This window comes from Salarias fasciatus, chromosome 14, assembly GCF_902148845.1.
Source record: "Salarias fasciatus chromosome 14, fSalaFa1.1, whole genome shotgun sequence".
Lineage (NCBI taxonomy): Eukaryota > Metazoa > Chordata > Actinopteri > Blenniiformes > Blenniidae > Salarias > Salarias fasciatus.
In genome coordinates this window covers 37,597,645-37,610,642 of record NC_043758.1, presented here as the reverse complement: position 1 = coordinate 37,610,642, position 12,998 = coordinate 37,597,645, and the positions used below count along the sequence as shown (strand labels likewise).

The 12,998-nt window shown below is 43.4% G+C and overlaps 2 protein-coding genes across 2 annotated transcripts; both read left to right on the top strand.

The window, feature by feature from the left end:
* Nucleotides 1-5,134: 5,134 nt before the first annotated feature.
* Nucleotides 5,135-6,061, top strand: LOC115400073 (odorant receptor 131-2-like). Its single transcript, XM_030107723.1, has one exon. The coding sequence runs from the start codon at nt 5,135-5,137 to the stop codon at nt 6,059-6,061; it is 927 nt and encodes a 308-aa protein (XP_029963583.1).
* A 4,640-nt stretch (nt 6,062-10,701) lies between these two features.
* On the top strand, nt 10,702-12,670 carry LOC115399965 (odorant receptor 131-2-like). Its single transcript, XM_030107631.1, has 2 exons — nt 10,702-11,590; nt 12,633-12,670. Exons 1-2 carry the CDS (start codon nt 10,702-10,704, stop codon nt 12,668-12,670), a joined length of 927 nt encoding a protein of 308 aa, XP_029963491.1.
* Nucleotides 12,671-12,998: the final 328 nt, after the last annotated feature.

Here is a 12,998-nt window from a genome sequence, read left to right as displayed (position 1 = left end):
AGTAGCCCTTCGCGGCACTTGGCGACCCTGAAGCAGCTCTCAGGGTCAAAAAGGTTGATGACCCCTGGTTATATTGTATGAAAAATCTAAAGGCTGCTTAAAACATTTACATACTAATGTATCTTTGTTAAATCTGTCCAAAAAAGGGGAAAAGCAACTTCTCAGTTTTTGTTTGCTGTTTGTGAGCGTTTATGCTCGCCCACTACATTCGCTCACAAACTGTGCATCTCCTTGGGGGCTGAGCCCCCCTTGTACCTAAAACCTAGTGATGCCTCTGAACACGACGCAGATTTTTTTTTTTTTGAAATCATTTATTTTGGAACACGCACCTACTTTTCTTCTGCCACCTGACTTGCTTGTGATCAGTAGCGGCCCGTGGCGCGGGGCACAGGTGGTGGCAGAGCTTGTTTTGTCTGCCCACACCGCCAGCCGCGGACGGTGCGGTGTTAATTCACTTCCGCATTGACGGGAGCGCTCGTTTCCACACCCGCGCATTCAAGGCGCATTCCAAACAACACAACAGGTACGCAACGATTGTTTTTAATAAACTGGTTTCTTCAACACTGCCCGCCTGGAATGCTCAGGTATGGAAACGAGCACTTCCGCCAATGCGGAAGTGAATTAACGCAGCACCGCCCGCCGCTGACGGTGTAGGCGAACGAAACAAGCTATCTCACCACCTGTGCCCCGCTCCACCGGCCGCTACTGCTTGTGATTAGTTTGATGTGGCAAGGTGGAAAAATAGGATCCTTGTCCAAAGTTTCCAGACTGCCTCCACAGCAGCTGGTGTGAGCCCAGTGTGAGCCCTGCGTTACGCTCCATGCATGTTATGTCTTTCATGCACACAGCAGAACCGAGAAAAGCGGAATACTCAAGGAGACAAACAATTCCGTGGAATGGAGTCACTGGGAACTGCTTCGACAAAAGAATCGGTTCTTGATTGTCATCCCTACCAACGATGCACACATGCGTTCGCTCATGCTACATTTTGGGCTCACGTGGTGTGCGTTTACACATCCTGACGGAGCTTTTGTCATACCCTGTATCTCTGCAGCCAGATGGGGGTGCTCAGGGCCTGTTTTGTGTTCGTGCTTGCCCTGTCTTGCCCTGTCATGTTGTCCTGTCTAGTCACCTGCTTGCTCATGTTCTCCTCTCTATTCACCTGCCTCGTTGCCACCCTAATGTGTTGCATCTGTCTTCTTCCCTATTTAAGCCTGCTTTCCTTCACTTGTCCTTGCCGGTTCCTTGTGGGTCTGTCTGTGTGTTTCTGTTCTCATGCCTGGACCAGCTCAACCCTGCTCATTCCTGTGATCATCATGTTCTTGTGGCTTTGGACAATAAAGACGTCTCACATGCTGCCTGCATGTGGGTCTTTCCACCCCTGCCCCCTGACAGCTTTTCTACCACCCTAGACTGTTTATCTGCTCTATTAATACAGATTATTTATAGAAATTGAGGCACATATATTGTCAGTCTATTATCATTTAGTATTAGAGTTTATTTAGCTTTTTTCTGTTTCTGAATCGCTGGGGCAGCGCTGAAGCGATTAGTTACTTTCTGTCAACAGACCTTCTCATCCCTCCTGACATAGTCTGCTCTCTCCGTCCATGAGTTTTTCACTCTCTGGGAGTCTTTGTAGATGGGGCTACAGCCTGATAGCTTCACAAAGTCACTTTGGGCTGTGCACACATGTCCGCGGATCAATCCACACGGACCTCAGTGGACAGGAATTGAGGACGATTTTTATGCCATAGGGACCAGTGCACAACTCGCACCCATGCGGACATGGGAAGTATGGACCAGGCTTTAGTGGGTGAACAATCAAACACTTGGTGAATTCTGCTTCACAATGATGGGGAGAGCCGATATTGAAGGATCAAAAAGCGACGTCACTATGAACGCTTGGCTTTCTTTTTTTTTCCACTAACTGTTCTACTTCAGCCGGGTGGGCAGCGCTCTGACATTCAGGGTGATCTGCCTGACAGGCTCCGTACAGCTGCTCAGCAGGGATTCAGGCCTCACAGTAGTCAACGTATCAGAGGAATCGGTGAGGACTAGAGTGCCAAACCTGATCTCTCTGCGAGGACAACGGATCTTTCCTGTTGGGGGGAGTGGCGGGAGAGTCCACACAGCATGGGAACCATGCCCGAACTAGCCAGAAGGAGAATAAGCTGAGGAAAGGAGTGTGGAAGCCGCCCAGGCAGCAGACGCAAGACCACAGGGCCAGTGAGGTTTGACTGCAGTGACAGTACATCCAGGAGAGGGAATGACCACACACCATTTAAATAAAACATAGAACACACATAGAAAAAAACCCCCACAACAATCAGTACAATCAACACACAAAGAAGCCAGTCATTAGGAACCATAAAGTCACCTAAAATTTCCCAGATAAAATCTCCCAGATCCAAAGGTTCAATAAGACTCTCATCTCTTCACCCTGGCATTGAGCTTTGTGATAGCTGCTGGGACAAAGGTGGTTCTGTAACGTTTGGTCCTGGCCTTGGGGACCATGAAGGGACAGCCGGAGGGAAGGAGTTGGAACTCAATGTGTAGCCGGTGTGAATTATCCAAAACAATAGTGCTGGCTTTCGGCTGCAGCCGAGCCTCATATAAGTCTTTCAAGGTGAGTTGAGGCTCTCCAATTACAAGAGATGCCATACACAGGGAGATGGGGGTGCGAATGCCACAGTCACCATCCAGGGCCCGACCTGACACCAACAATGTCGCTCAGTTGACAGGATCAGTGCCAATCAGCCAGGGGACGAACAGATTTGGTCTTCCAAGAGGAGCTTATAAGTGGAAGGCTTCTCTTGATTATATGCAGGGGTGCACATAATATTTTTTGTCTTCTTCTCAGGGGAGAACCTTGGGTTGTTGCTTGGTTCTCACATTTTTAAATACATTTTTTTCCCACGCCTACCTACAGGAAGAACAAAATAGAGGGATACTTGGACAGTGTTACATAGCCTGCTTTAATTTCAATTGAAAACGAAGAGAAGCAGTGCAACACAACGTCTGAAACCTTGTAACTTTCACAAAATATAATGGTGTTTAAAGCTCTTAAAAATAAAAGTGCTCGTGCAGTATCTGCTTTCTATCACTAAAACCAGCGGTTCTCAAAGTGTGAAGCGTCTCCCCTGGGGGGCGCCAGAGGGCTTCAGGGGAGGTGCAGCAAGCTTTGTTGTCCCTGTGCAGCTGCCTTACCTGCAACGTGGGAGTGCAAAGTCGGTGCACTCTGAAGTATTATACGCGTCATTTTACTCACAACAGCAGAACATTACACCTGAAAAGAAAGCTCCGAGTGAGCACCGCCCCCCCGCCACCTGACACACAGATGCGCACCTTGCTATTACCAAATCTTGGTACGCAAATGAGCGTTAATGTTTGATCAGGTGCGCATTTTTTAATTTGGTAGCACATGCGCACCAGCGCACCGCTTATGTGCACCCCTGATTATATGATTTTCATTCATTCATTCGGTTGGAATACAGGTTCATAATATAGCTGGACCTGACAGGGGGACAGAAAGACAAGGAGAGAGAGAGAGTGCAAGGGAAACGGACAATAAAGAGTGGAGGGAAGAAAGAGAGTGCAAAGACACAGCAACAAAGCTTTGATTGGAACCGGCACTCCAGACGACAAGCTACTACTCATACAGAGAGATGAAACAGACAACATTTTACAGACTTTTTTTTTTTTTTAAACATAACTGGTGGCTATCTAGGATGTGCAAGCAGAGGATCCTGGTAACAAATTACAAACCAAAGCATCAGGACAGACCTAGCTCAGATAGCTCTTAGTCCAATACTCTACAAGATAATATCATGGCTGAGACCACATGCAGAATATGAAGAGTGCAGAATGAATAAAGACGAACATGATCATGACCTCTGACAAAGTCAGAAGCAGGCCAAAGGGGCTAGCAAGACCCAGATGATTGGCAGCAATCTCAAAGCTCAAATTCCATCCATAATTTCAGGATGGCGTCCACACCCCGGTCAGAAGAGAGCAGATAAAGCCCATGCCGGGACCCCCAGCAGTCATGGGGCCTGGACCCCAAGCGTTTAAGAACAGCAGGTGGCAACACCGCCCGGCACCGGGCACCATTCACCCAGGGCGGGCAGAGCGGATGGCCCAGGGCAGCAGGAGCCACCCCAACACACTCAGGCAGGGGGTCATGACCAAACCAAGGAGAACCGCATCTGCTAGAAAAATCTCACATTCAAAGAAGTCTGCAGGCCCTACACTGACTGCAACTGTGGTTTTGATTTTTTTTTTTTTGTCCTCTTTCATGCCCACCAGTGTAATGCCTCTGTGATTCACCTTGACGGCTTTGCTTGCTCACGTTGCTCACATAACACACACAACCAGTAGTGAATGTTAGTCGGAAAAACTTCATTAAGATCCATTGTGATATTGATGAAATACAAATCTGTTTATCCATCCTTTAAGGATTTCTAGTTATCTTCTCCTGAACTCAGATAAAACATAAGTTATTTGATTTTGCCTGAAGCATCTGACTCGATCTGCGCCTCCTGCACAAATCAAATCCGCAGTGAGTGGATTTGCTTAACTTCTTGTTTGTCTGGTTCTGTCTCTGTCTGATCCTTGTGCGTGTCTTTTTCTATTTAGTTTATAAAGTTCACTCAAAAGATGAGGTATTTAATGTCCGACAGAACCAGTGCTGTGTTCCTCACACATTTTTTCAACTAAGACATTTTACTGTAAGTTAGTCTGTGTCTTTCTGTGTGAAAAACAAGGCTGAGATCATCAAAATAACACACCTCAAGGGTAACTTTAGTCTCTACAGAGTAACAAATGAGTTTGCAGAAACCTTCCATGACTCTGTGTTGCGTCAGAATCCCTTTTTTTTAAAGGGTTCATGCATAGCCGTCTTCACAGCACACTCATGTCAGGAGCATTAAGCCACCATGTGTGTTTGTCAGTGTGTTTCTATTGAACTGAGTACTAGTTGTGTGTTGTTAACTTCTTTTACACTGAAAAGCTTTTGTGGTTCAAAGTGAAATGATTTTAACAGTCACTCCTGCTTTCTGGATGATCACTCTCTGTGTTTAGCTGTATTAACTGCACTGCTTGATGTTCTTCAGTTTACACAGTTAACATCTCAGTTATGGCTAATAACAGCTCATCGGTGGTGGGTCAACCCTTTCGAATGATTAATGAGGAAGTTTTTTTAGTTCAGGTTCTGATAGCTGTTTTCCTCTTCATCAACATTGTGCTGCTCACAACCTTTTTCATGAAGGAAGTTTTTTACACCACCATGCGCTACATTTTTTTTGCCACCACATTAATGTCTGACTGTCTGATCCTTGTTCTGACAGATATCTTGCTTTTACAGGTCTATTTCAGTTCCAAGATGCAAACAGGACCGTGTTGCTTTTTGATCATTTTGTCAATTTTGTACACGCTGGTCACTCCATTCACTCTGACGGCGATGAGCCTGGAGCGCTACGTGGCCATCTGCATGCCTCTGAGACACGCAGAGCTGTGCTCCCCACGCAGCACTTTGAACTGCATCCTCATCATTCACTGCCTCAGCTCTCTACCCTGCATCATCACTTTTGCCATCGTCTTTGCATCGGCCCCGCTGAGTTTTTACCAACAAAATGTCCTTTGCTCCTTACAGGTTTTTACTTTCCACATGTGGCAAAATGAACTCCGGGCAGCGATAAATCAGTTCTACTTTATAAACATGTGTATCACTATTATATATTGTTATGTGCAGATAATGAAAGTAGCTAAAACTGCATCAGGGGAGGATAAGAAGTCAGTTTGGAAAGGCATCAAGACTGTGGCCCTTCATGCTTTCCAGCTGCTGCTCTGTCTCATCCAGCTGTGGTGTCCATTCATAGAAAACGCTGTGTTTAAAATTAATAAGAAAGTATTCGTAATTATCAGGTACTTCAATTACATTGTGTTTTATCTTGCCTCCAGATGTCTGAGTCCTCTGGTGTACGGCCTCAGAGATGAGAGCTTTTATCTTGCACTGAAACATTACGCTCTCCTCGGCTTTAGAGGGAAAAGATGTTTTCACTGACATTCTGACTTTGCTTGAAAGGTTTCTGCACTGTCCCTCACATGTTGAGAAAAGCATCCTCTGGTCCTCTCTCTGTACAGATGCTGACGTATTCTTGATGGGCTTTTGTTACCTCTTTGTCTTTTGATGAAATATTCATGTAAATTCTAATCACCCATCTTCTGAGTGTAATAATGGAACATTTGTTGTGTATTATTAAAAAAAAAAAAAGCTGCAAGTATCAAATAAGCTTGATTGTGTTTTTTGCCGTGTTTTGTCATGACAACCTTTCATTATATTTACGTCACACATATGACCCACAATATGACCCATATCTGTAGGCTCCAGGGATGTTGGTGTATACCCGGTCTGGTTCTGCCCTTCCTTGTGTGAATGTGGCGATAAGAAGGGTCTGTACCTCAGCATTTGGAACTCCAGATCTGGACAGTCGTGTCTCTCAATGACAGCAGTGTCTCTACACCAACTATTGTTCACGTAGACGTACAGACTTCCACCTCTCCTCTTATCGGAGTCTGCCGTCTGGTCCGGCCACAAGATTGTGCATCCTGCTAGCTCGCTCGGTCTGTTATGTTTTCATGCAGCCAGGTCTCAGTGATCACCATGACGCAGCTGTTTATCTGGTTGTTGACGTCTAGTAGTTTAATCTCGTCCATCTTATTATCCAGGGAGTGGACGTTTGCGAGAAAGACGCTTGTTTAGCCGGAGAGGCCTTTCGCCTAGCTCTGATGCCGGCTTGTTTGCCTCATTTCTGGAGTCTCTTTCGCCGTTGCCTTCATACTTGCTGGCGTGTCCTCTCAGGGATTGAGTCGAAACCTTATGGGGGTGTCCAGCTGACCCAGTGTTGTTTCAGGTTTCAGACTTCAGTTTGGGTGTAAATCCTTTTCAATATGTAGCCAGCTAAAGAAGAGCAGCAGGTGACACCGCCATATTTTTTGCAGATAATGCAGATAGGTAGCACTTTACAATAACGACCTGTTATAAAGCATTTATTAACATTTTTAAGCAATTTGTAGATGATAAGTAAACATGAACAAACTTTCTATTTATATTTGTAAGTGTGTCACTAAGCATTTATAAACTATTTAAACATCATTTATATGTTATTATTAATGCATTAGTAAGTAGTAAACTAATCATGAATAAACCATTTTTGTATGTTTGTAAATGATTAATAAATCATTTTTAACTAAAATTATACATTATTTATACTCTGTAGATAAGTTACTAATAATTTACAAGCGATCTATATGCCTTGGTAAATATAAAATGAAGAATACCAGTGTAGAACATCTTAGAATCTTTAAACATTGACATCTGTCAATGTTCACTAAATAAAGTATAGCCAACAATAAAAATCATTTCTATACTATTAGTAATTAGTTAACTATTAATGAGTAAGCCATGTGTAGATGATTATTAAACCATTTATAACTAAATGCATGTAACATTTATAAGCAATCTTTAGATAAGGAAGTAATCATAGACAAGCTGTTTTTAGAACATTTATAAACAAATTAATACTTATTTATTCTTGATTTTAGCTATTATAAATTGATGTTTCGGAATTCATTTACAAAGGTCTATTAAAGGTATACTGGAGGATCCTTAGAACCAATCAGAATTGTATGGTTCCAACTCGTAATTGGGCAGTCATAATGCCAATCAATGTGGGACCGCGTTTGCGTGATGACATATCATGTCGAGTCGCCGCCTCTGTGCGCGCTCTTGTTTCGAGCCGCGCATGTGCAGAGCGTTGTTTGGGAAGTGACATGCAGTGGGAGCGACCATCGCAGAAGCAGAAGCCGCAGAAGCGGCTTGTTCCTCCCGCGAACACCTCCGAACAGGGGCGGGGTGGCCATCGGGAGGTTCGGGAGGTTTCCCGAACGGCTGGTGTGTTCCGGGCCGGTGGCCACAAGCCCCCCCCCCCCCCCCCCCCCCCCCCCCCCCCCCGCCCAGAGCCAAGTTAAGACACCAACGTGCCCCTGGGCAAGTTCTTTCAAAGTGCCCCCTCTAAACTAAAATTCTGACGCCTACAAAATCCTAAAGCACTTATTGCCCCCCAAAACACACATTTAGTGTTAGAACAGAAGCAAGTACCCTGGTCTCAGCTGATCTAAGAGGCTTCCGGTTGCATAGAAAGAAACCCACTTTTTGACTCAAAGAAAGCAGCCACTGTGAAAACTTCAAATACCGCACTTGCAAAAATCTTGAATTTGGGTAAACATATAAAGGAAGCTAAATAACAGGGACAGTGACACTGAAAGCAGTTCAACAATTTTTGCTTTAATTATTTCATTGCAGTCACAGTTCATGGACAAAAAAAAAGAAAAATCTGAAATAATCAGCAGTTTGCCTGAAAATGCTCAAAGCATTTTCATTACACAACATAAAGTCATTCTCACAAGAAAAAGGACTAGTTCAGAATTCTAAGAGCAACAATTATTTTTACATGTCCATGTTTCTTAAGTGCAATTTTGCAGTACATAAAAAAAAAAATAATAATCTAATCACGAGTTAACAAATGTATGGGAAACGCTCATAAGTGCAAACATAAAGCCCGTGACATGTGGACCATTATTGTTTACAACCACTTTTTATCAGTTCAACCCGGTTACAAGAGGAACAAGTTCACTTCTTCTCTTTTACTGAAAAACGCTGCATCGCATCATTGAACATATCACCACGTCCTGCCGGTTTTTTCTCACAACATGCAGAGAGCCTGCACTTCAGGGGGCCCTCTTCTTCTGTGGTGTCTGTGTAAAATAAGGTTGAACATGCAAACAGCACACCTAGTGGCATGAAGTGCAAATGCAGTCATGGCGTCTTATTGACTGCATGTAATGCATCACGTTGATTCAAGCCGGGTAGTCGTGGGGCCCCATTAGGTAGGTTCCAGACGTGTCATTGTAAATTAACCCGAGGATTTCAAGCTATGTCGCTGATATCCGCCGTCTGTCGGGGCCCTCCTCCCAGCAACTAACCGCTGAGCACTCGGAAAGGGCCCCATGAGGAGGATTTTCAACACGCTGTCGTTGCAGCGTCTAGTGTAGCGCCTTTAATTTGTCATTGAAATTGACTGATGTCAGCCGTCCCTCGGGGCCCCCTTCAGCTCGGACCCTATGTATAGCGGCGCCTCTGGCCGGAGAGAAGCAGCTGCTGCTCACTCCGCCTTGAATTTAAACAAACAAACAAACAAACAAAAATCCTCGGCAGTGGATTTCACCAGAAGAGGGCCCGTGGGTTTTCATAACCCACCAACCCTATGTAAGTTACGCCTCTGCTCTGGTTATGTGGCTACTGCTGTGTGCCCCTGTAGGTCTCGGGCCCCTGGGCAATTGCCCAGTTGCCCTAATGGTTAATCCGGCCTTGCCCCCGCCCCCCACCCCCACCTGCGCCCGCTCACACGGCCCGCGTGCGTGTCCGTTCAAGCACCCCCGCTTCCTGCCCCGCTCTTCATATTATCAGATAAAACTGATCTCCACATGAAGCTCCCGGGCTGAATTTCAACCCCACCCCGACCCTGCCTCTGAAGATGGCCAGCCACAAAAAAAGAAGATTGTTGGAAGAAGAAAGGCTTCATGCTCACCAATGTAATACCCGTCTCTTTGATTCACTTGATGGCCATGCATTATCATGGAGTGGTCACGTCATACACACTTCCTGCAGTGGATATTAGTCGGAAAAACTCCATTAAAATCCATTGTTATGGAGATGAAGCACAAATGTATTAATGTATGTATTATAATGTATTAATCTATGAAACCAGATGATTCCGATCAACTTCAATGCTCGTCTCAAAGACAAGATGCTTTAATGACTTCTCATTTTCTGCTCCTGAACTCAGATAAAACAAAAGTGATTTGATTTTGCCTGAAGCTTCCTACATGAACCAAGCCTACAGGAGTGCTATCTTTCACCTGTATAATGTCTCTCAAATCAGGAACATCTTTTAAGTTCTATTAATATTGACACTATACTGGAGCAGGAAGTTTGTGATCTGGGCCTCCTGCCAAATTCAAGTCTGCACTGAGTGGATTTGCTTGACCTTTGACACTTTGATTGTCTGCTTTGTGCTCTCTTTCTCTGTCTGATCCTTGTATCTTTCTTTTTCTATTTAGTGTATAAAGTTCACCCAAAAAGATGAGGTATTTAATGTCTGACAGAACCAATGCTGTGTTCTTCACACATTTTTTCAGCTAAAGCATTTCAAGTTGGTGTGTGTCTTGCTGTGTAAAAAAACAAGGCTGAGATCATCAAAATAACACACCTGAAGTGTAACTTTAGTCTCTACAGAGTAACAAATGAGTTTGCAGAAATCTTCCATGACTCTGTGTTGCGTCAGTGTCACTTTTTCTTAAGCGTTCATGCACAGCCTTCTTCACAGCACACTCCCGTCAGGAGCATTAAGCCACCATGTGTGTCTGTCAGTGTGTTTCTATTGAACTGAGTACTAGTCGTGTGTTTTTCTGCCGAATGCCTTTGCTGTATATTCTTAAATTCTTTTACTTTGAAAAGCTTTTGTGGTTATCAACTGAAATGATTTCTACAGTGACTTGTGCTTTCTGGATGATCACTCTCTGTGTTTAGCTGTATTTACTGCTCTGCTTGATGTTCTTCAGTTTTCACAGCATCTCAGAGTTATGGCTAATAACGGCTCACTGGGGGTTGGTCAACCCTTCCAAGCCATGGATGAGCAAATTATGGCAGTTCAGGTTCTGATAGCTGTTTTCCTTTCCATCAACATTGTGCTGCTCACAACTTTTTTCATGAAGGAAATTTTTTACACCACCATGCGCTACATTTTTTTTGCCACCACATTAATGTCTGACTGTCTGATCCTTGTTCTGACAGATGCCATGCTCTTACAGGTCTACTTCAATTTGAAGATTCCAGTGGGACTGTGCTGTTTTTTGACCATTTTGTCAATTTTGTACACGCTGGTCACTCCATTCACTCTGACGGCGATGAGCCTGGAGCGCTACGTGGCCATCTGCATGCCTCTGAGACACGCAGAGCTGTGCTCCCCACGCAGCACGTTGAACTGCATCCTCATCATTCACGGCCTCAGCTCTCTTCCCTCCATCATCACGTTTGTTATCGTCTTTGCATCGGCCCCGCTGAGTTTTTACCAACAAAACACCGTCTGCATTCTAAAAATCTTTACTTTCCACAAATGGAAAAATGAACTCCTGGCAGCGATAAATCAGTTCTACTTTATAAGCATGTGCATCACTGTTATATATTGTTATGTGCAGATAATGAAAGTAGCTAAAACTGCATCAGGGGAGGATAAGAAGTCGGTTTGGAAAGGCATCAAGACTGTGGCCCTTCATGCTTTCCAGCTGCTGCTCTGTCTCATCCAGCTGTGGTGTCCATTCATAGAAAACGCTGTGTTTGAAATTAACAGGAAAGCATATACAATCATCAGGTACTTTAATTATGTTGTGTTTTATCTTGCTTCCAGATGTCTGAGTCCTCTGGTGTACGGCCTCAGAGATGAGAGCTTTTATCTTGCACTAAAACATTACGCTCTCCTCGGTTTTAGAGGGAAAAGATGTTTTCACTGACATTCCGACTTTGCTTGAAAGGTTTCTGCACTTTCCCTCACATGTTGAGAAAAACAGCCTCTGGTCCTCTCTGTGTACAGATGTTCTGAATGGGCTTTTGGTGCCTCTTTGTCTTTTGAGGAAATATCCATGCAAATTCTAATCACCCATCTAGCATCTAAAAATCGAAAATTTTAAATTCTATATATTTTTATGGAGAATAATGTTGAAAATATGAAATGAGCTCGATGGTGGTTTTTCGTCATGTTTGTATTGACAGTCTTTCATTATATTCAAGTCAAGTGACCCTCAAGGCAGTGTGAGCTGGTTTCGACTGTCGTGAGACGGGGTAGTTTTACCCTACAGATGATGTGTTGTTGCAATACTAATGCTGCTCAAGTGACTCACAAGATGTCATCATGTTTTAGAGTTTCATATGTCTGTTTTCAATTTTACTGCCAAATTATTTGTAACAGTGTACGGTATATTTCAGCCTGACTCCACAACAATGTAAACTACAACATCAAAGATGGCCATATATAGTCAAACCTCCCTTACAGTTGTGATCATTTTAAAATCACAATTTACATTATGGCCATTTAATTCGCTTAAAAATCTCTATCTTTTGGACTTTCTTCCAATTTGACTTGATGAGTTGAATACATTTCCTCAATTTGCATATAATTAAAAAACAATGCAAACATGTCTGACCTTGCTCTGTTTGAGACTCCTCTACACCTATCCAAACTAAATGCCTGTTGCACATTTATGGATTTTCTTTGAAATCAGAAACACACAGAAGCAAAAGAGAAGAGATGGAGATGTCAGTAAAATAGAGAAAAGGTCATTTAAAGCATCAAATATGCCTAGAAAACATATTCTCTCCAGTACAGACATCCATCTCTCTGGTCTTTCCCCCTCTTCAGGCTTTAATGCTCATATATATCTCATCAAACATGTTGTGAAACTGCATGAAAATCAAGGAAAATACCTAAATGAAATGTACTCATGGATAATAAGCTCTCTATACAACTGTAGCTTCATTAACTTTCATCAGAGGTGAAAGTCGCTAACTTTAGATGTACAAATATCACAAGAATAAAGCAAAGAGAATCGCAACAGAAATGTATCATCACATTATTGACATCAGTATTGACATCAGTAAATAGAACAGATGAACAATATTCATAGCTGGTTGTCCTTACGTATACTGAGGGATGTCAGACCTTCTGTTTAAGCTTTAAATTCAGATTTTATGTGTCTCTGGAGGAAATCTGCAATTTTCTGGTGTTTAAAAAGTTCTGATAAAAGTGACCATGGTACTCAGTTAATTACAATTTTAGTTCAAGCTTCAACAATGTTTGCCCATATACTCATTTTTTTTTTTTTAT